Below are 22,871 nucleotides of genomic sequence, written 5' to 3' on the forward strand. Positions count from 1 at the left end.
ATTTTTAGATAACAAGCAAAAGTGATAGATGGCTATACAAAAATTATTTTATATATATATATATATATATATATATATATATATATATATATATATGGAGAGTTTTATAATAACATTAGTTTTGGTGATTAAAGTGTTGTAAATTTGACCTATAAAAAAAATATTAACACATGTCATGTTATGAAAATTAAATCTAAGACCAAAATGATTCTCTTTTTTATAATTTTTTATGATTATTTTTATTAAAATAATTTTTTAATTATATTTATAATTATTATTTTATTATTATTTTTATTTTTAAAAAATAATTTTTTATAATTATTTTTACTAAAATAATTTTTTTATAATTATTTTATTTTTTAATTATTTATTATTATTATTATTTTTAATAATTTCTAAAACTAATACCAAAATTATTTTTTTAATTACTTTTATTTTTAAAAAATAATTTTTTATAATTACTTTTATTATTATTTTACTAAAATAAATTTTTTTATAATTATTTTTTTTTTGTAATTTTGAGAAACTAACACCAAAATAATATTCTCTCTTGGTGTTAGTTTAAAAATAATCATACAAATTACAAGAGAGAGATAATATCATTTTGGTATTAGTTTTCTAAAATTACAAAAAGAAAAAATAATTATAAAAAATTATTTTGGTAAAAATAATAATAAAAATAATTTTGGTGTTATTTTTAAAAAATTATTAAAAATAATAATAATAAAAAATAATTAAAAAATAAAAATAATTATAAAAAATTTTATTTTAGTAAAAATAATTATAAAAAAAATAAAATTATTTTTTTAAAAAATAATAATAAAATAATAATTATAAATATAATTAAAAAATTATTTTGATCATAAAAATTATAAGAAAGAAAAAATTATTTTAATTTTAAATTTAATTTTTTTGTCATATATTAATATTTTATTTATAAGTCAAATATATTAATATTTTATTTATAAGTTAAATTTATATTAGTCACTAAAACTAATGTCACTACAAAAAAAAAGTTTAAAATGACATTTATAATATGGCGGTTTTAAAAACCTGCCATAATATTTGGATATTGTGGTGTTTTTTGTTGCTGCCGTTAAGTGATTTGTTCTTGGTGGCATTTTGGGTCATTACAGCGGTTCTAACCCGCCGTATCTCCCATATATATAAAAGTCCAATTCCAACCCTAATTTCAGAAACACTGGGTCATTGCTGAAGATGCCTGCATACACTACTGCTTCCATTGTGTGGCGATCTCCGATCCTATGCGTTCCTTGACGATCTCCTCCGGCGGGATCTCCTCCTCCTCCGATGATCTCCTCCGGTGAGGTCTCCTCTAGCTTTTTGCTGTCCTTCTCTGCCAAAATCCTTAGTGCCTCTCTTTCGTTCTCCCTTTCCTTCCATTGATGGTACTTCTTTCTCTCTCTCTCTCTCTCTCTCTCTATATATATATATATATATATATATATATCTCTTTCTTTTTGGATTCACTTCTCACTCAAAAATTTGTTGTAACTGTTAAAATGTGATGTGAATTTCGATAAGGACAGTGTCTGATGATGGAAACCTAGCGCAGGGGAATAGCTTCATAGATGTGAGTGCTATTTCTTCTTTTTCCAGCTTTGTTTTGTAAATTATAGCTTAAATTATAGCTTAAATCTTTATAGAACTAATTAACTTGAGTTGATAATAATAATTACTGGTCTCTATGTTGTTGAACCATTATAAATTTGGTTTACCCTTATGACAATGTAACATCAGCATTCTAGTGTTTACACTGGTGGTTAATCAGAGGTATGATTTGAAAACTGTTACATTATCCTGCATCTATAGCTTTATAATTATATTCCTGATTAATTTTATTTTACTATGTTAATCTTGCACATATTGGATGTTGTTTCCAACTTCCAATAGATACTTCTTCTTGTTGCAATTGCACCGAAAATGAATTATCAATATGCAAAAGGAGTGTATCTTTTTTTGCACATCATGAAAATTAGTAGAAGCAGCTACTTTTATTTTTAAATTAACTTTGTTATTCAAATTATTCTACTGTGCCATGCTTATTCTCAATCTTGTTTATTTTTTCTTATATTTGCAGCATAAAGATTTTTGTTGCAGTGACTGTGGTGGTACTCCTGAAAAGAATTGGTAGTAAGCGACATTGATAAACTCTCAATATCGAAAGTTCCTCCTAAATCCACAAGGTATGGTTATTATTTTAATTACAGATATAGTACATATTGCTGGTACTATGATTTAGTACTAATGCAGTTATTGGTTCTGTTCTCCCTTGTTCTAGCTGACTGGATTTGTTATTGATCAGGGCCTAGCTGCCTTAATTGGATTTGTGTTCTTGTGATTTAAAGGGGGCCTACTGGTGTTGTAGTCTTGCTATTTGGTATCCATATAAAAGAAATGAGAAAAATTAAAATAAATAGCATTGCCTATACAATAAGTTTAGGCTAAGTCGTGCAAAATTTAACGGAAAAGTTGAGTTGAGGGATTCTCCAGCAGCACTAACAGGGTCAGAAATATTGGAACAACTTGAAGGCATCAATGTTTCATTCGGGAAGGAACTACAGGCAAGTAAAGGTAAGAGGACTCGATGAAAAGTTGTTGAAGAAGAAGATGAATCGGGGATGTGGAGGAAGAAAAGCATATTTTTTGATCTTCCTTATTGGGAGTCTAACTTATTGCGCCACAATCTAGATGTTATGCATATTGAAAAGAATGTTTGCGACAATGTGTTATACACTTTGCTCAATGAGACTGGAAGGTCAAAGGATAATCTCAAAGCTCGTAAGGATCTTAAAGAAATGGGTATAAGAAAAGATTTATGGCCAGATGAAAATGGGAGATATCATCCATCTTTGTTCACAATGTCAAATTCCATGAAAGATATATTCTTGCGTACTATAAAGAATATTAGAGTACCAGATGGTCTCTTGAGTAATATTTCACGGTGTGTTGACCTGAAGCAAAGAAAGCTCTCTGGATTGAAGAGCCATGATTGCCACGTTCTTATGCAGCAACTATTACCCATTGCCATACGTAATGTGCTGCCAGATAAAGTTACTGCAGTGCTAATAGAGTTGTCTTCATTCTTTCAACAGTTGTGCTCTAAAAGCTTAAGTCTTACAGAACTTGAGAAGCTCCAACCTCGAATAATCCTTACCCTTTGTCATTTAGAAATGTTGTTCCCTCCTTCCTTCTTTACAATCATGGTTCATTTAACCTGTCATCTAGTTGATGAAGCAAAACTCGGAGGACCAGTACACTATAGGTGGATGTATCCTATTGAGAGGTAAATATCTCTTTTCAATCATTATTCATTTAACCTATCATTTAGTTATATCTTGCTTAGGTATTTAACCTGTCACTTAATTATACAAACTAGGTATTTAGGTCATTTGAAGTCCTATGTACGAAACAAAGCTAAATCAGAAGGTTCTATAGCTGAGGGATACGTGGCTGAAGAAGCTCTTACATTTTGCTCTCGATACTTAGAAGGGATTGAGACAAGATTTAATAGGCCACCACGTGTTGATGATCGTCCGGATGATAATTATAGTACACATGTGGATTCCCTTTTTCCACAAATAGGAAACTCAAAGGGAGCTTTCACAGTATTTGAGTTGTCACCTATGGAAAAAAAACAAGCACATCGATATGTGGTTTTAAATTGTCCATATGTCAAACCGTTCATTGAGTAAGTGCTTAAGGATTTTCATACATATTTTTTATTTACTTGAAAATAGTCATTTAGTTAAGAGTTAAACTTTCATATCTGACAGTGACTTCAAAGATTTTGTACGAAGACGATCTAAGGGTAGAAGGCCTTCAAATGTAGAGATAGAAAAAAGAGTCAATAAAGATTTTGTTACTTGGTTTCCTGCGCAGGTAAATAGAGAAGTGATATTTTTTGCTAATATTGAGCTAGTATTTGTGGATATAATAACTAATATATTGTTCTATCATAATAGTTTATGAACCCAGATATTATGAATACTGTGCATGAGGATTTGAGATACTTAGCAAGGGGTCCATCACGATATGCCAAGAGGTTTTCTACATTTAGTATTAATGGGTTCTCCTTTCGAACTACCAATCGAGACAATGGGTTAAAGACCCAGAATAGTGGAGTTTTTTTAATGTCTTCAACTCCTTGTGTTGCTAGCGCTAGTGATGCTGATGTTAGGAATGCTGATTTGTCATATTATGGCAAACTAGAAGATATTATAGAACTAAACTACAATGGCCAATTTCGGGTTACTTTATTCAAATGTAAATGGGCTGACACCACTAGAGAACGGGGCTGTAGAAAGGATAATTGGGGTTTTACTTCTGTTAATTTTTCACAAGTAATACACAGTGGTGACCAAGAGGAGGATGATCCGTATATTGAAGCCTCACAAGCTCGAATGGTGTATTTTGTCAATAATGAAGTGAATAAAGATTGGAGTGTTGTCATGCATTTGAAGCCAAGAGATTCATATGATATGGGGGGAAATGAAGATGATGAAGCATGCGAGAATGAGCCATGGTTAGAGCAAAACTTAGATTCTTTATTTGAAAATGGTGATAATCTATCATTGTTAAGAGATGAGGTAGATGATGAACTACTAGATAATGACATTGGAGAAGACGAACACATGTCAGAATAGTTATTATATTAAATTAATTCAGTTTCTTTCAGAATCACCGTGTATGAAACCAGGTCTTCAAATTGAGCTAAGCCAAAGATGGTAAAGTAGGTGAGTTTTATTAATAAGTGGTTTATTAATTATTTATTTTTCAAACCAGGTCTTCAAACCAGGTCTTCAAAGTGGTTTATTAATAATTTTTGTCTACATTTCTTCTTTTTCAATTTAACTTTTGTTTGTAAATTTTACATAAATATTTATTAATTATTTATTTAATCTATTATGCAGATATGGCAAAGCAAAAGAGGTACAAGAATCTGCTTAAAGCAGCAGCAGCTGCACATTCTTTACAAGACAAGTCAATAGCAGCTGCAAATTCTTCACAAGACAAGTCAATAGCAGCTGCAAATTCATCCCGAGATAAGTCGGCAGCTTCAAATGCATCACAAGTCAAGTCCGCAGCAGCTGCAAATTTCTCCCGAAACAAGTTGGCAACAGCTGCAAATTTCTCTCGAGACAAGTCGGCAGCAGCTGCAAATTCCTCCCGGGACAAGTCAGCAACTTCAAATTCCTCCCGGGACAAGTTGGCAGCTTCAAATTCCTCTCGAGACAAGTTGACAGCTACAAATTCCTCCCGAGATAAGTCGACAACAGTTGCAAGTTCCTCCCGAGACAAGTCGGCAGCTTCAAATTCTTCTGAGCCATCATCAGTTGCTCCAACTATATCTGAGCATCCATCCGAACCTAAACGTAAACGTGGGCGTGAATCTAAGCATTATTGGACTGTTGATGCCATAGGTATGTAATATTTTCTCTTTTTTAAATGAATTAGACAGCTCCTAATTGGGTTATATGGTCTTGTCTTATTTTCTCTTTTTTTAAAGGCCCAACCTAATATAATAAGAAGCCCCCAACACAACCGAAGAAAATATTGGATATTGGCCTATTGGGTTTCAATTTGTATATTGGTGGCTGAGGCTTATACGGATGGCAAATACATTTGATCCAACTTGTTTATATTATAGTATTTTCTTGTTTTAATAATGATATTTATCTTGCAGTGGATATTACTAATATTAGCCTATTTTCACCTTGATTTTGAATTCTGATGTATAATATATAGTATTATATATGTAGCTGTTACATTATACCCTCCACAAGAATCAATCTTTTATAATATATATCTATCATCATATGTTTTATTCTTTAGTCGCTCAATTACTCATTTATTTATATTTATTTATCTATTTTAGATGAATATGAAGATACTACACGCCTTCATTTATTAGTGAAAGATGTGCATAATTTGCCAGAAAATTTGCGCATAGTTGTCAATTTTGATAGACAGCATGCAGCAATAGGAGAAGCAGCCGGACTCCTTGCAGGAGTTTGTGGGCAATTGGCCACTGATTGTGTAGCATTTCCAATCAGTTTTGATAAGTGGTCAGACATTCCAGAGAGCTTTTTTGAAAATCAATGGAATATTTTTTTCCAAGTAAAAAGATTACTTAAACTCTAAAGATTATTTCTTTGTCATTATTTAGTTATATTTTTTAGTTAATATATATTCTTTGTTCCATATTAAAGGCTCAATTTTGCTTCAAAGTGTGTGATAGCTTGGCCAAACGATTTCTGCTCCAATCGCTTGGCAAAAAATGGAGGGAACATAGGATAAAGCTTTGGAATGAGTTTTATGATCCGAGGTTGAGTAAAACCGAGATCATAAATAATACACCAGAAGATATTGCTCTTGATCAATGGGCTTTATTCATAGAATATCGTTTGAAGCCTGAAACTTAGGTAAGTACTTACTTTCCTAGTTAAATGTTGTCCCACTAAAAAGCCTTATATAGTTTGCTGCTGTAAATAGGATATTAAATTCATATGGAATGTTGTGAAAGGCCTTTATATAGAGTTGGTAATAAAAAGCCTTTAGTTATAGTTTGCTGCCTGCTCGTCTTTTATTTTATATAGAGTTGGTAATGAACCAGTGATATGTTGAATGCATGTTATATGTTGAATGCATGTTTGACTCTATTTAATTGTGTCCAAATTTATTTTGCAGAATCTTTGTAAGAGGAATCAAGAAATTCGGCAAAAACAAATAATTCCTCATACTTCAGGTGCTAAATCAATTGCAAGAAGAAAGGCTGAATTGGTAATCATTTATATGGTTTTGTTTGAATTGGATGAGAACTGCTATCTTCAGCTTATGTTTAGTTTGCTGCCATTATTTCTTAATTTTATGTTTAGTTTGGCTGAGAATTGTTGCTGTTAGTTACTTAATTTTATGTATACTTTTTATTGAATGATATATTTCTTGATTGAGTCTTTCTACTTTTCTTGAATTTTAGACGGAAGAGACGGGAAAAGAAGTTAGTAGGGTTCAAATGTGGGACATCACTCACAAGAAAATAGATGGAAGTTATGTTAATGAAAAGGCTAAAGAAATAGCGGTAAGACTAAAGTGCAATAAGTAACTTTTTGTATTTCTTTTTCTTTCTTTTTTATAAGATAATATTATGTTTGATTCTTTCTCTTTCTTTTTATATATGTAGGAGAAGATTGAAGCATATAGCAGTCAACAAGCGGTGGAATCAACCGTTAATTCTCCTCTTGATGCTCTTGGAGTAGTTCTTGGGAAAGAGCACCCTGGTCGTGTTCGAGGTTTAGGCATGGGAGCTGTTCCAACAATTGCTTTCAAGAACAACACTACAAGAATTAGTCAGATGAATTTAGGTTCTTCAAATGATGCTGGCACATCATCTACTTGTGGTCCAAATGTGCAAGAAGAGTTGGATACCGTTAAAGCGCAATTGCAAGCGCTAGTATCTTATATTGCTTCTAAGGAAGGAGGTAAAATTCCAGTGGAATTGGCTGGAATGTTTCCTACTCAACAAATTTCACAGGTACAAATACAATTTATGTTCTTAATACCTTATTCCATGTGTAATATTTGGACTCTCAAGGGAATCTGGGTCAATTTTAAAATTTGACTTTGAAAGCTAGCTTTAACTTTGTTAATTAAAAGCCTACCAACAAAGTGGAAAGATGGGCAGTATTATTCTCTTAATAAATTTTGTTGAGGCTTAAATATTTCTGTTAGTTTTTTTAGATGCCATGAGCCTAGGAATAAAGAAGTCAACAAATCATTTTTTACTTTTGAGAAGAAAAATATAATGTTAACTCCTGTTATTCCTTGTTCTCTCATAAAAGTCTAAAATTGCTACCATTAGCTTCTTCTCTTTTTTCCATCTTCAACGTTGAATGATGGCATGAAAAGTCAGTATCTTGTGCAGTCTTTCTCCTTTGGACGACAACTAAATTTAGCAAGTAGGTCCTCTTTAATTTGGACCTCACCGGATTTAGCAATTTATATCTTGATCCCATGCACCTTATTGCTTGATATAATATAATGTCTTACATGTCAATATCAAATTAACTTTTTAATTAAACTGCTATATTGCTTCTTAATTAAAAGCCTACCAACAAAAGACTAATACTGCTATATTGCTTCTTAATACCTTATTCCATGTGTAATATTCTTTCAGTTAGCCCCATATTTGTTAAGATTATTGTTGGGTGGAAAGAAATAAAAAACTGTGTTAGTGTATGTGAGTTTTCTTTTTTGATTGAATAATTTCATATTAATAGTTTTAGATTTAGTTTTATATCTTTTTTTATTGTGCTCATAATTATATTTTTGTTGTAGGGATTGGATCAAAAGAGTGAGATTCCATCACCAAGAGAGTTAGGAAGTAGGTCTTCTGGAGCGAGCAACAAAGAAGCATGATCTTGTATGATAAAGATTTTATGTATTAAGTATTATAGATATATGTTAAGACATTATTGAAAAATGTTATCTTTAATACTTTGTTTTTGGATTATGATTTTTTATTTTCGGAGACTATGTATGAATTAAAAATCTTGTTATGATGTTTGATTTAAGGTTATGCTTTTTGGTTATTATGAGATTCTAAAAATGTCACTTTAAATACGTAGTTTCAATCTCATTTTAAATGCTATTTTAAACAAAAAGGATGCCATTAAACCATGGTAAAAACGACATTTAGAAATGCCAATTTAAACGAAAAGGATGCCATCAAATACAAGTAAAAATGGCGGTTTAAAAATGTCATTTTTAACGAGAAGGATGCCATTAAACCCAGGTAAAAACGGCGGTTAGAAATGTCATTTTAAACGAGAATGATGCCATTAAACCCAGGTAAAAACGGCGGTTAGAAACGCCATTTTAAACGAGAAGGATGCCATTAAATCCAGGTAAAAACGGCGGTTAGAAACGCCATTTTAAACGAGAAGGATGCTATTAAATCTTGGTAAAAATGGCGGTTCGTAACCGCCGTTTTAAACAAAAACAAAACCGCCATTTTATCTGGTTAAAATGGCGGTTAAAACCGCCCTTATTACCGTCAAAAAACCGCCGTATTATCCACTGGTTATTACGGCGGTTTTCTGAAAACCGCCGTAATAACCAGAATGGCGCCCAGAATACCAGCGTTTCTTGGAAGCGCCGTTTTCGGTCATAATGGCGGTTATAACCGCCGTAATTCCCATAAAAAACCGCCATTTTAACCTTTTTTTTTTGTAGTGTGTCGCCATAAAATTTTTCATATATATGTATCAACGCTCGCGCATTTACTTATGATTCAGAAAACTCATTTATTTTATTTTATTCCCCACTCTGAATAAATTAATATAAGAAAGAAACAACCACATAACTAATAAATTAATAATAACCTCTCAAAAGAAAAGTCTGCTGATAACGACCGTAGACGCGATGTACTATAAAGGAAATGCGATACTAAAAAATTTTTGAGAAAATGACAAATAGGTCCCTTACTTTTTGTTCCGTAGACATTTTCGTTTCTGACCATTAAAAAATACTTTTAAGTCCCTGACCTTCACAAAACTTGGACGGATCAGTCCCTCCGTCTAAATGCCTCCGTCAGGGACTGATCCGTCCAAATACCTTCGTTAGGGACTGATCCGTCCATGTTTTGTGAAGGTTAGAGACTTAAAAGTATTTTTCAATGGTTAGGAACGAAAATGTCCGCGAGACAAAAGGCCAGGGATCTATTTGTCCTTTTCTCAAAATTTTTTAAGTGTAACAGTATAACGGTGTTTAAGTCATTTTTAACCGTACATCTTAATTATAAAAATATATAATATATAATTAAATTCAACAATTAAAAATCACTAAAACTACAAAGGTAGGAGAGCTAAGAAAACAATTATGTGGTTTTTCTGACAAATAATTTTTCCTCAATAACCAGAGGGTTGCCTTTTCTGAGTACTATGGGCCTAGCTCTGACATCTCCGCTGCACACTCCTGACTCTTCACCCGCTTCCTCCCCTTCATGCCTGCCACCTTCGTCATCACCATCGCCGTCAGCGAGAGTACCTCACCACCACAGTAGACAACAATGACGACCACCTTGACGCCAACAGACTTGACCGCAAGATTAAGGTCACACACAGCATGCCGGTTCTTGCTTCTTCCTTCTCTCCTTCCTTCGTCACTTTCGCCATGAACCTCGTTCCCATAATGACTGACATTGTTACCTTCCTGCGAGATCCGCCATTGATGCTCTAGCGTTTGGAAACATAAGCTTGGAAATAACGGTTATAAATAATGGTTACAGAGTCAATATTTGCCTTCCAAGGGTGGCAACACTGCTACTCCTCAGAATGCAGAATGCGAAGATCTACAACACGGGGTTGATAGAACGTGCACAGAGTAACAAAGGAACACCGATGAAGCCTAAGGACCGAATCAAGATCTTCGTGTTCACACTGTTCGACGAGAAAGCAAGAGCGTGAGAGTGCGATAGCAAGAGAATCCGTTGGGGAGGGAGAGGGGGAGTGCATTGGGGAGGGGAAGGATTAGGGTTGGGGGGTTTGCCAAATCATTAAAATATGGTGGCCACGTCAGCATCGTGCTCGCCAGAGATGTACTTTGGCAAGCTCGGAGGCACGCTTGTCAAATTTTAAAATCTTTCAACGACCATTTCGTCAATAACAAAAGGCAAGTACTATTTTGTCAGCACCAAAATTTTTCAGGGACCAATTTAGTTTTTACCTTTATTGCAATCAACAGGACAAGGAGATCTTTTAAGCATTTCACCATTTATACCACTGACATTAATGGTGTACGTGACTCCTACATCCATGAGGCTAAGTAAATGCATCGCAGGTATTGTTTCATTGGAATAGAAATCCAGAGAACCCCTCAAATTTTGATGATGATCCATTCCCTTGTGTTTGCAAGGATATGAATATTCACAATTTATTCTGCGGAAAGTTCCAGGACTTCCTATTCAACTTATCTAGACCAGCAACCTTGAGATTTATATAGTTAAGATCAACATGTCTCTTCATGTTCTGCTTATGAAGTAAATTAGACCTGAGTGAAGTCATGTCCATCTTACTAGTGGCAGCGTGAGAAACAACCCTTTTGGGTGATCATATCCTAGGAAGATATATATGGGTTGGAGTCAAAGATGTCCAAAAAGTACGAGAAGCCTCACCATCTTGCTGTAAGATTATCTTATGTAAACTACATCCTCCTATACTTCGAAATTAGAGGATCCACACTCTTCAAGACTCAAATTAAACTTGCCACCTCGAGTACTATCAAGCTGGTGAGAAGGACCCATAGGTGAAAACTGGAATCCACTTAGTGACTTATTTTGGGATCGGGAAACTTCAAATTCAAAGGGCAGTTGGGGTGGACACAGTTTATTCATACTCAAATTGTTTCCATCAATTGAAAAATAGTGAACCGACTTTCTTTTGCAAGGCTTCAAATTCTCTCTTTCTACCATGTTGTGTTTCTTAGGTATTCCATGAGATTTATCCTTGTGACTCTCTTTTAACAACCTCACCCCCATCTCATGCATGGCACTGCAAGAAAGTCATTTGTTTTCTTTCTAACAGTTGATTTTTCCAACTTCGAACTTCTATTTTCAACATCAGGAATACACCTCTCGTATTGATTCTTTGCCATAAGTTCCACAATTTCCATCGGTATATCATCGATGTTCCAGCCTCGGATAACTCTGTTGTCTTTTCACCGTATCTTTTCATACTACCTAGATTCTCTACACCTTCAACAGGTTTCTCTTTGATTCTTGCACCTGCGATTTCCTGAAAAGAATTGATAATCTTCTCATAAACATGTTTGCTATTAATACTTGATTGTCTCAAGATTCCAACTATTAGACATTCATGCATGTTGCACACAATGTGACGTCTAAAACAACCAAAGGAATATATACTATAATAGAAAAGAAAGAAAGAAAGAAATTTAGGTATTAATAACAAATACAATAAGAAAGTCTTATCCCCCTAGATGGAGTCGCCTACATGAATCAAATGACACCATTATGCCCAATCATGAATCATATTTATACTCAGTTCATTTATACTTAAATCTCTTTTGATGAGCTCATTCAAAGTTTTATTGGCTATTAACAATTCATTTCCAAAAATAAATAAATAGTTATAAAATAACTGCAGCAGAAATATTTAGTTATTTACAAGAAAACATCTCAGAGATTATTCACAGAATGATAATAAATTAGCATAACATAAAATTCATTTTCAGTTATGCTCATTTGACAGAATATGAAATCAAAAAGCATCCTGTGGGGATTTAACTAGCTACTTACTTCAAGATGAGCTCCTTTTCCTGCAGAGATAGAATTTGTGTGTTTAGAAGGAATGCTAGGCCCTCCAAAAGCATTGATTTCACTATCTTTCCTTTTAAGATGATGTATATTTGACAGCTGCTTATCAGTGACTTGACAGCTGCTTTACCACAGTTTGTATCAGATTTGCAACCGCTACTGCAACAATTAAAGTCTGTTTGGCCATCTTTATCCATGTCCTTAGTTACACTTTCTTGATGACAGCTCTCACAACCAAAACATCTGTATGTTGGTACATCAAGTGGTGGAAGCGATGGATTTTCCTCAGACTCATTTACTGGAAATGGCCAACATTTTTTCCAGTCTTTCTTTCTTATTTCAGATACATAACCACTGCAGCATCACCAAATCAGATATTATGGTGTTATGGGTTCTGAAAGGGAAGTAAAAAATTATTTCTGATTTCTAGAAAGGTTCATTAAATTTTGAGAGAAAATGATGAGAGTTATCAAAGTTAATTACTAAACAGTCTCAAACATAGTTATGTTAACCACAAATTTCTATACTTAGATATGAACCGCTTAATTCAACCTATCCTTGTTGCCATTTATTAACCAGCCATTAATTAATTTGCTTCCAACTTTAAAATGTTATGAATAAAATTAAATCACATTATGATATCATCTAATAGCCTCAAGTTCCGAAACCTTCTTCCTGAGAAAATAAGATGGTATAAGCATCAATGCTTACCGTATCGAGAAGTGTTGGCATTTTCCAGCTGATGCCTTATCCCCAATAGCATCGGCAAGATCTATGGAGATTGAGTTAACTTGGACGAAAGACCCCATCATTAACTCGATAACAGCAATACTACTAGGATATACTTTGAAATGTGCCCCGACAACCAGCCATTCACGCAAGCACACTAAAAAACCAAGAATTTCAAGAAGCAAGAGCAACAAATCCAATGTACCCTATTCACACAAAGCAAATCCAAATCAAATTTTGAAATAGTGAAAAGAATATAAGAACTAAATGAAGCCATTATTTATCACATAAGAGTCACGGACTTCCACACATTTAAGGAAAACACCAGAAATAACATATATATATTGTATATATATATACAATATACAGTAGAATATATATGATGTGATAACATCATACCCATGTTCTTTAATGAACTATTAATTAGGGTTCATGCAAATCTACCTACAAACTTAAGTGAAAGACAACTAAAACAATGCCAAAAACAAACATAAAGTAAGCCACTACCAACAAAAGCGCCATACACAGTGAATAATCACATAAAATAACAACCTCCAATATCCGGAGAGACACAAACCCTAGCTTTCAACTCAACAAAACAACACAAACAGAAGCTCATAACCAAGAATTGAATGATAGAAGCACAACGCAAGAAACAAAACACACGAACACGAAGTTCATAAGACAAAAAGCAAATTACCTAGGGTTTTCACAAGAAGTTCAACCATCGCAAGATTCACCACCATAACCAGCTTGTTTGGGAAGTGGTTCAAGAAAATCACCCCGAAAACACGCCAAAGAGCCAACAAGAAAGAAAAATTGACCCCAAACAACCAGCGAATTGGGAACATTAGGGCTCAGAAGCGCAACCTGCAATCACGCATTAAACATAATTAGCTCAAATTAATCAGTAATCAGGAAATTAAAGTACACATAACAGTGGGAGAGAAGATAATTAGAAAAAGCGCGAAACGACAACAATAAAGTAAAACCAGAAAATGGAAAAATAAAAAATTAAAAAAAGAAACGGTCGGGAGCCGAAGTGGACACAGCATAAACAGTACAGTCAAGTTAATATCTCAAACCCGAATTCGAAAAACGCGGTTGTCAGTAACTGAAAAACCGGGTCAAGATCGACCCGGAATAATGAACCGAAAATGAAGCGATAAGAAAGGGGGTAATAGAACCACGACGAAGAATGGCGCATGCGAACTCACCTGAAGGCAACGGCACTCGATCTCGCTCTCTAGCGAAGCTGGTCATCGATTCTTCAACGGCTAAGCCATAAAACGACGCCGTTTGATAGAGCTATACTCCGATAAGGCACCGAGCTGAGCTGGGCGATGCGATTCGCAGCTCAGAGAGAAGAATTTGAGTGCGAAAATCACGAAAACCCTATAGAGAGAAAGTGAGGAGAGAGCAGGAGTGAGAAATAAAAGATGGGGCTTTCGATTGTTTCGGGATGTGAGAGAGAGAAAGAGTGCGTGTCTGAAAGTGTGAGAGTTGGAGAGAGAATTTTTCTCTTTTTTACTGTCTTTTTAGTCTTTGGGACAAAGGATCCTTGTTGTCCCTATATTAAAAAATTAAGAGGAAAAATATAAAAAAATAAAATGAGAATATTGTATTATGAAAAAAGTAAATATATCTTTTTTTTCTTTAAACTAAAGATATGAGACTCGAATCCGCAACCTCTTAATTGAGTATGGGGAAATTATGACATTTGAGCTATTATTCATTGGCAAGTAAGTATATCTTTTATATCCAAAGTTATAATTTTTTTCAGAAAAACTATATTTAATTTAATTTAATACATTTAAAATAAATTTTAATTTTATTCATGTCGTCAATTATTTTTTGAAAAATGTTTGAGGATTAATTAACCATTAATATTTAAAATGACTAAAAATATATTATTAGATTATTAGACTAAAATAATTAAATTAATATCTAAAAATAATGACTAAAATAATAAATTTTTATAGTTTTAGAGTATTTTCTCTATTTTTTTCTTAGTAGCTATTTAATTTTTTTCAAGTATTTCTTATATTTAAAATGAAAAGGCTCAAATAAAATTGTTTTTACGTTAGTTGATCGTTAAAAATTAGGGATAAGTATTGTTTTGATCTCTAAGATTTAAGGTCAAAATTAAATTCGTCTTTAATCTTATTTTGGATTTAAAATCGTCCCCAACGTTTCATTTGGTATTAAAATCGTCCTTTTCATTTTTTATGAACAAAAATACCTTTACATTTGTAAACTCCAATCTCACCCTCCACCACCACCACCACCTTTACCACTATCACCATCTCCCTTACTCCCTTATTCCATGATAGGGGTGCACAGACCCGGCCCGGCCCGAAGGCCCGGTCCGGTCCCGAATACTTTAGGGACTAATTTGGTGTGATTTCATCGGGTCTAGGGTCGGGTATGGGTCTCAAAAATAGACCCGGTCATTATTTCGGGTCGGGTCCGGGCCATAGCTCGGGTCACCCGAAGTCGGCCCGGTCATCATACACAATTAATATTTTGTATTATTAGTGATAGATCATGACTATTCTTATGTGGAATTTAAGTATTGTAAACCTTAATATTTTGTGTTATTAGTCATTATAAGACTATAAATTAATGTTTTATGTTTAGAATACATAAGACTTTAGACTAATACATAAGATTGTGTTATTTGTATTGATTTAAATATTTGGTATTATTAGACAATATTAGTATTGATTGTGGTTATGCTTTAATTTTGAAGAAGGGTTGGTTCTTGTTATATTTTTCTAAGTGAATTTTACCATGTTAACTAATAGTTGGAGTCTTGGAAATTTGAATTTTTTTACATGCTAGCTTACAAAAAGGTATCAACGTAATGTAATGTTAACGGCCCGGTTTTTACCCGGTTTTCACCCGGTATAATTGTGGCCCGAAAGTATATTGGTTTCATCGGGTCTAGGGCCGGGTTCGGGTCTAATAAATAGACCCGGTGTATATTTCGGGCCAGATCTGGGTCACATCAAACCCGGCTTCACCCGACCCATGTGCACCCCTATTCCATGACATGGCGTTTGGCGTCACCTCTTGTTGCGCTTCTTCATCTTTTTGCTCTCCTGAGCTCTGCTAAACTCGCTCGAATGCTACCTATAATAAATCAATTTGCGAAATAACTCAAAGTAGCTTTCATGGTAGATTAAAACACCTAAATCTCATAATAATATAGCAAATTCACATGTAAATTGCTAAGAAAAATACAAAAAAGATGCTCACGTATCAAGAAGCACGCTAAAAGCTAAAGAGAAGTGGGGAAGAACGTAAGTAAATTCCCAAACTCTTGCTCTAATTTCAATTTCACTTATCTTTCAATCCGGAGCTCCAATTGATGAGTCATCAGTGGCCACACGTTTGTCTCAGAATTCTCTACAAAATTCACAGAATAATTTGGTAAGAATCTAGCAATTTCTCACTCAGCCACTCTCCCCCTAATTTAAAAAATTTGAGATTTTGATTTTGAGAGATTATGTGATTTTGGTGTTTAGGATCAAATTAGCCTTGTGGATTTGTCGATAAGGTAAGGAACCCCTAACTCTTGTGAACCATTAATGTTTATAAACCCTAGTTTGATTTTGTGGTATTTATGTGGAATTAGAGTGAGATATATATTTTGGAGACAAATTTTGTGATATCGGTGACTAGAAAACAAACTGTGGAGGTTGAATTTTCGTTCAGTGAGGATTCGGAGCTTTGGACACTTGAGGAACAGAGATATTTGAGGTGCTTTGGCATCAAGGAGGAATCGGCCAAGGTATAGTTTTGGTTTCTTATGGATAATATGTAATGTCTTGTGAAAATATAGGCTAGATGACCATAGGATATGTTGGGTTATGTTAGCATGTTAATGGTTAGTAAATGATGAAAATGTTGAACTTGTTATGAATTTGTGTTGATTAATGTGGGTAATCTTTGGTGAAATGATGATTTTGATGATTAATAATGATACATTGATGATTGAGTATAAAATTGTATTGATTATGAATTGTTGGAGCTTAATCTTAAGAAATTATATAGGTGGTGTATTATGGAGTGAAAGAGGAGTGTTGAGATATGGTTTGGTTTGTTTTGATAATGCTTTGAAGCTTCGGTTATTGGTAATTGAGTTAAGAAGTTGTCAAAATAGAGGTAAAGAAACTTGATTCTTGATCGAACTTCGGCAGGCCATAATTCGACTTTCAGAATCCCTCATTTTCTGAACTTGTTTTGAATGAAAATTAGGTCCATGAAGTTTACGTCGTTTGAAGAACGGACTAAAAATGATTTTTAACGAAAAAGTTATGCACATCGAAAGTTTAGAGTATAAAAGTACTTTCTGCATAACTTAACAGCTTTTTACCATTTTTAGGGGCATGCGTACGCGAGCACACACGCGACGCAAACGTTTAGTTCTGTCCAGACGTTCTCGCGCATGCGGGTATGGGCATGCGTACGTGAGAGATGAATTTTGCAAGCTACGTATGAGAGTGAGTGGCACGCGACGCGTGACTTCTCCTCTATCCAGGGGGGCTCGCGTATGCGAACAATAGTCGCGTACGCAAGTGGGGTAAATGACATCCCCGCGTACATGCAACATGGCATGCGTACGTGGGACCCTGTTTTCAAAAATATTGTATTTTTGTGATTTAAACATAATTCCAAACCTCTAAACCTCTATTTTTACTTAGTTTTAATCTTGGTGAAAGGGGAGAACCTTGAGGGAGTGTTAACTTGACAGTGAAGAAAGGTTTTGAGTAATGATTTGTGGTTGATGAAGTGTGCAAATGAATGAGACATAATTAGTGGAAATGATGATATTTATTAGTTAGATGTGGAGAATGTGATAGGGCGCTAATCCCTCGATCTTTTTTCTTGCATTCTCTGTGGTTATGATGTGTTGGACATGTGGAAGGTGGTAGGGCGCTAATCCCTCGATTCATTCCCTCGCATTCCTTGTGGTTGTGTTGTGTGGGATGTAAGAAAGGTGGTAGGGCACTAATCCCTCGACGTTTTTCCTCACATTCTCTCTCTCTCTATCTGCAAGGTGGTAGGGCACTAATCTCCCGACTAATATGGCATGGCCTCACTAGGAGAAGGTGGTAAGGTACTAATCTCACTACAAGAAAAAGCAATATTTGTAACAAAAAAATTGTTACAAAAAATTGAAATTTTGAAACAAAAGGATTTTGTAACAAAAAAAGGGGTCATTGCAGTATGTCCCGTTACAAAAAGTTTTTGTAACAAAAAACGGAACTGTTACAATTCAAAGTGATATTTTGTAACAAATTTTTCTGATACAAAAAACCAAAAGTCGTTACAAAAGTAGTAACAAATTTTGATCTTCAAGGTATTTTTGGTGACAATCTATTTTTTCCTATCATAAAATTTTGTTACAAAATATAACTTGATTTTGTAACATTTTTTTTTCTTTAGTTACAAAACACTATTTATTTTGTAATAATTTTTTTTAATACAAATTACACACATAATTTATCAAATTATATTTTTTAATTAATTAATATATTAACTAATTTACTTAACAATTCAACATTTATATAATATATAATAACATAGATAGTTCAAATATCTTTCATTAACTAAGATTGTTTTATAAATCTTCAACATATAAACTTTAAAGTACAAACTAACAAGACACATTGAAGAACCCTAATAAACTAAATAGATACATAGGACAAGAAAAATAAGGAATTATCAATCTCCAAAATATAAACTACAAATTACAAACTCTATCATGTTCATACAGCTCCTTTCTCATTTCTCATGGAGAAGTTCTAATAAGTGCCACACACCTGAAAAGACCGCCAAACAAAAAACACTAGCTTAAAAAAATAAGATTTATTTTTCCTTTAAAAATCACAGAAAAAAACAAAAAACTATACTCGTATTATTCAACAATGAATACAAACTCTAAAATTTTTATCATGAATAACCTTTGGAGAGAAGTACAATAAAATAGGACATGTTGATACAATAATCATGACTCAGATCTAAACATGCATTTTAGTTTAAGAAATTTATTAAATATCATAAAAGTATAAAACAATAGAACAATAATTAAGACGTTTAGGAACATCTTTGTTTTTTGCCTTTATTTATTACCTTATAGAAGTTAGTGAAGCCAGGACTACCAGTAAAGCAATACATAGGAGTAGTATTCTAGCAGACAATCAAGTAGTTTAAGGAATAGCTGCAGGAGAAAAAAAAGAGGGTAACAATGAAATACCTTCTATTATAAGATAATTGAATGTGATAATAAAAAGATAGTTAGTATAAAATTGTTGTTAATCTGATATTTACACAACATTGAATGATGTTTAAATGAGTGATGATCATGTAATATAATGAAAGGCAAAGTGACAAATATAATGTGAAACATTTGGAGTAGTTCTGGAAATATATAAGAATACATATAAGGCCAAGTCTTTAAATATTTTTTATTTTTATTTTTTTTAGGTTTTCTCTACCACTTGCCACGAGAGGACTTCTTAAGTGATTGCATTGATGCAATTTGTTGCATAGGTAATATATGGAATAACTAAACAATAAGATACTATTTGTTATTGTCATAACTTTTTGTTGTACCAACTTTACATCACTTTAATTATTTCGTTTGTACGACCTTCTAAAGGAGGGACCGATAAGCACCATCTGACATGATTAATGAATAAAATTTATCTTAAACAACTGACAATAACCTCCATAGAATGTATACTAATATAGAACTCTCTAAAGGGAAAGACTTAACTTACCTAAAGAAAATAGGGAATAAAAATGTGTAATAGCTTAATTCAGTGAATAACTTGAAAGTGGTTTTTCATGAAAGTCAAAATTCTTATACATAATCCAGCTAAAGTTTTACTTTATTTGGATGAATATGAAAGTTCATGTTAATATACATTCATGAGCTTCAAACAATTTTATGATTCATAAACCTCTCAAAGTGAATTCCAAAAATAAACGCAATGATCATGAAGCAAGCTGGATGACGGAAATTACATACCTTTTTAGACTCTGCATAAAGTCCCATGCCGGCAACAAAGAGGCAAATATCTTTGGTGGTTTCAGTAACAGTTTTTATTTTGTGCTGTTTGTTAGAATTCATCAACAGTTCGTGGTGGTATGAACTCAATCATGAATAACAACTCAAGAGTAACAACTCAATCGATGGTATGAACATGTAAATAATTATTATTATGAATGAATTTTGTTGGGCATCAATCTAGCATCAACTAAATTAAGAACAAATTAAAAAAAAAAACAAGTAACAATTTGAAGTTCCAATAATACTAAATTACTAATCAGAACAAGTAAAAAAAAAGTAACAAACCAAAAAAAAACTACACAGAACACTAATCAACAGCCCTAATATTCACAAGTTCTGATAATCAAAAACAATATCCCTAATCAGAAGTTCTAATAAATTAAATCCTAGACTTCCATGGCATTATAGTTAATTTCAAAATAAAATCCCCTACCTCAATTAGCCGAAACTTGGTAATTAAACGCAACAAACCCTTCGTTTGTTTTTAATTCCTAGTAGCAACAACTTTCCTCTTGGAGCAGCAGCAACAATGATCTCAGCACCAATCATAATTGTTATGTTCAAAGAGTAAATCTGAATGTTGCTGAAATATTGAAGACATTTCTCAATGGATTGGAAACTTATATCCATAGAGAAATTATCTTTGATGATCCTAAAACTATTCGTGATGCTTTTTATTTGGCAAAGTATTATGAAGAACGCTGGAGCAATCTATTTTCAGAAATTTCAAAGCCAAAATTATCATCTCAGCACCAGATCCAGAAAAGTTCATCAACAAAAATTTTCTATTAATCACTGTATCAAAGTCCAGAATCAGCATTTCAAGCAAAAATTCAAATCCAGAATTCCATTGTAGACACCACAGAAAACACGAAATCAGAAATTCAGAAGCAGAATCATCAATTGAAACTCAAGATCAAGCGAAATTACAGACTACGGATAATGATATTACATCCTCAAGAATTCAACTATCTAATTCAATACCTCAACAACAGTTTTCAGCATCAGCAACAGCAGTTCCAGTTCCAGAATAGAGAATGGATCCGGGCAGAACAGGACAGAAATCGAAGCATGACTTCAGCAGTGGAAAGACGGCTCCACTCAACTTCTGCGCGTTATCCTTGAGCTCCTCGATAAAACCCTTAATCAATAGCAATGAGGCTTCGATGACGGTGGCTAGGCAGGACATGACAGAAGCAAGCTCGCTTCAACGGCTCCTCCTTCTACGTCTCTTTCTCTCTTGTTCGCTTCAACGATGGCAACGAAGATCTTTCCAGCGGCGGCGCGCGGTTCTGACAGCAACAGAGGTGTGGATGGCGGCGGCGGACTTCATTACTGACAGCGGCGGTAACTGACGCGAGGATGGCGGTGCTGTGACGGTCACGGCTGTCCCAGGCTCATGACTCTCGCCCTCCACGTCGCTCTCTCTCGCTCGTGAACTCTCCGCGACTTAGCTCCACGACGGCCACAATAACGGGGTGGCGGTGGCGGCACGGCAGGACGCGGTCCCCTCCCTTCCGATCCCTCTCTTCTCCGTCGCTCTCTTCCTCTCTGATCCCAAGCACTCTCTCTTCTCCCTTTCCTTTGTTTCTCCTTCCCCTTTCATTTTTGTTTCTTTCTTCCGTAGGTTAATTAGGGTAAAATAGAATGGATGGTGGCTAGGGTTAGATGAGTGGGGTTAGGGTTTAATTTGGGACAAAAGTGAAATTAGGAATTTTGGGTAAATTGGGGTTTTTGGATTAATCTGAAAACTAATTAAAAATCTCTAAAATTATTCTAAAATATTATTTCTTGTATCAAAATATTAATTGATTTGAAATCAAATACTCTAATTGAAATTATAAGATAATATAATTAATTTTCTTTATTTATAAAAATATTAGTATTAAATTTTGAAATCTCAATTATTTAAATCGAATCGTATAAAATTCTTATTATTTTACATTTGCTAAATTTTATAATTTAAATATAAAAAATAATTTGATAATTATAAAATCAGGTAAAACCTTAAATTATTTTAAACTTAATTAATCAAAATTTATTTTAATTATCTGTAATAAAATAATTTCAAGGATTAAAATACTTAATGATAAATAAATCTAAATTAGCTCTTAATAAGATCTTCTAAAATTTCTAGGCCTTACACAAAGTCTTACATTTAGTATGTTAAAACAAAATTTTTTATTAGTTACAAAAAATCTTTGAATTTTGTGACAAATTATTTTTTTGTTACAAAATATTTAGAGCTTTTGAAACAAATAGATATTTTGTAACAAAATAATAATTCGATACGAAAGCCAACATAATTTGTAACAAAAGAAATCAAGTTGTTATAAAATATTGAAATATTTTGTAACAAATTTTTTTATTGTTACAAAATATTCTTATTTTGTAACAATAACTAATTATTGTTACAAAAAAACTATAATTTGTAATAATTTTAAATTTGATACAATTTTTTTGTTACAAATATTTCATTTTCTTGTAATGTCTCCCGATTCATTCCCCCTGGTGTCTGCCTTCAGGAGAAGGTGGTAGGACACTAATCTCCCGATGTTATGCCTCCTGAAGATGTGCAGACAAGAGACGGCATCCGTGTTAGCTACCAAAATGTGTCGAGTTCTGGCAGTATAACAAACACGTGAACTCACGGCCAGTAGGACAGACATACATCATGTGCATTTGTATGATTTGTTTGAGTAT

The 22,871-nt window shown here is 33.5% G+C and overlaps 3 protein-coding genes across 9 annotated transcripts; 2 read left to right on the forward strand and 1 right to left on the reverse strand.

Annotated features, from left to right (window-relative positions):
• Positions 1-1,058: 1,058 nt before the first annotated feature.
• Positions 1,059-5,133, forward strand: LOC112785107 (uncharacterized). 6 transcript variants are annotated; one of them, XM_072229334.1, is made up of 9 exons: positions 1,059-1,409; positions 1,551-1,594; positions 2,102-2,207; positions 2,327-3,307; positions 3,401-3,712; positions 3,798-3,903; positions 3,987-4,546; positions 4,700-4,757; positions 4,935-5,133. In XM_072229334.1, coding segments are annotated over exons 4-8 (1,644 nt in total). In that variant the 5' UTR covers positions 1,059-1,409; positions 1,551-1,594; positions 2,102-2,207; positions 2,327-2,642; the 3' UTR covers positions 4,701-4,757; positions 4,935-5,133. The 6 variants fall into 6 exon arrangements, with proteins under 6 accessions (XP_072085435.1, XP_025684322.1, XP_025684321.1 ...); XM_072229335.1 differs by having other exon boundaries at positions 1,075-1,409; positions 1,546-1,594; XM_025828537.2 differs by having other exon boundaries at positions 2,303-3,307; positions 3,987-4,757.
• LOC140183205 (uncharacterized) lies at positions 4,937-8,612 on the forward strand. The gene is made up of 6 exons (XM_072231229.1): positions 4,937-5,444; positions 5,900-6,141; positions 6,712-6,804; positions 7,001-7,102; positions 7,205-7,555; positions 8,359-8,612. The coding sequence occupies exons 1-6, from the start codon at positions 4,937-4,939 to the stop codon at positions 8,437-8,439; spliced, it is 1,377 nt and encodes a 458-aa protein (XP_072087330.1). The 3' UTR covers positions 8,440-8,612.
• A 1,176-nt stretch (positions 8,613-9,788) lies between these two features.
• Positions 9,789-14,645, reverse strand: LOC112785108 (protein EMBRYONIC FLOWER 1). Of its 2 annotated transcripts, XR_011879229.1 has the most exons (6): positions 14,302-14,645; positions 13,785-13,954; positions 13,067-13,290; positions 12,338-12,709; positions 10,747-11,813; positions 9,789-10,460 (listed from the first exon to the last, which is right to left on the reverse strand). XR_011879229.1 is itself a non-coding variant. In XM_025828542.2 (5 exons), the coding sequence occupies exons 3-5, from the start codon at positions 13,165-13,167 to the stop codon at positions 11,768-11,770; spliced, it is 519 nt and encodes a 172-aa protein (XP_025684327.1). In that variant the 5' UTR covers positions 13,168-13,290; positions 13,785-13,954; positions 14,302-14,645; the 3' UTR covers positions 9,789-11,767. The 2 variants fall into 2 exon arrangements, 1 of the variants encoding a protein (XP_025684327.1); XM_025828542.2 differs by having other exon boundaries at positions 9,789-11,813.
• Positions 14,646-22,871: the final 8,226 nt, after the last annotated feature.

The sequence above is a fragment of the Arachis hypogaea genome, chromosome 20, assembly GCF_003086295.3.
Source record: "Arachis hypogaea cultivar Tifrunner chromosome 20, arahy.Tifrunner.gnm2.J5K5, whole genome shotgun sequence".
Lineage (NCBI taxonomy): Eukaryota > Viridiplantae > Streptophyta > Magnoliopsida > Fabales > Fabaceae > Arachis > Arachis hypogaea.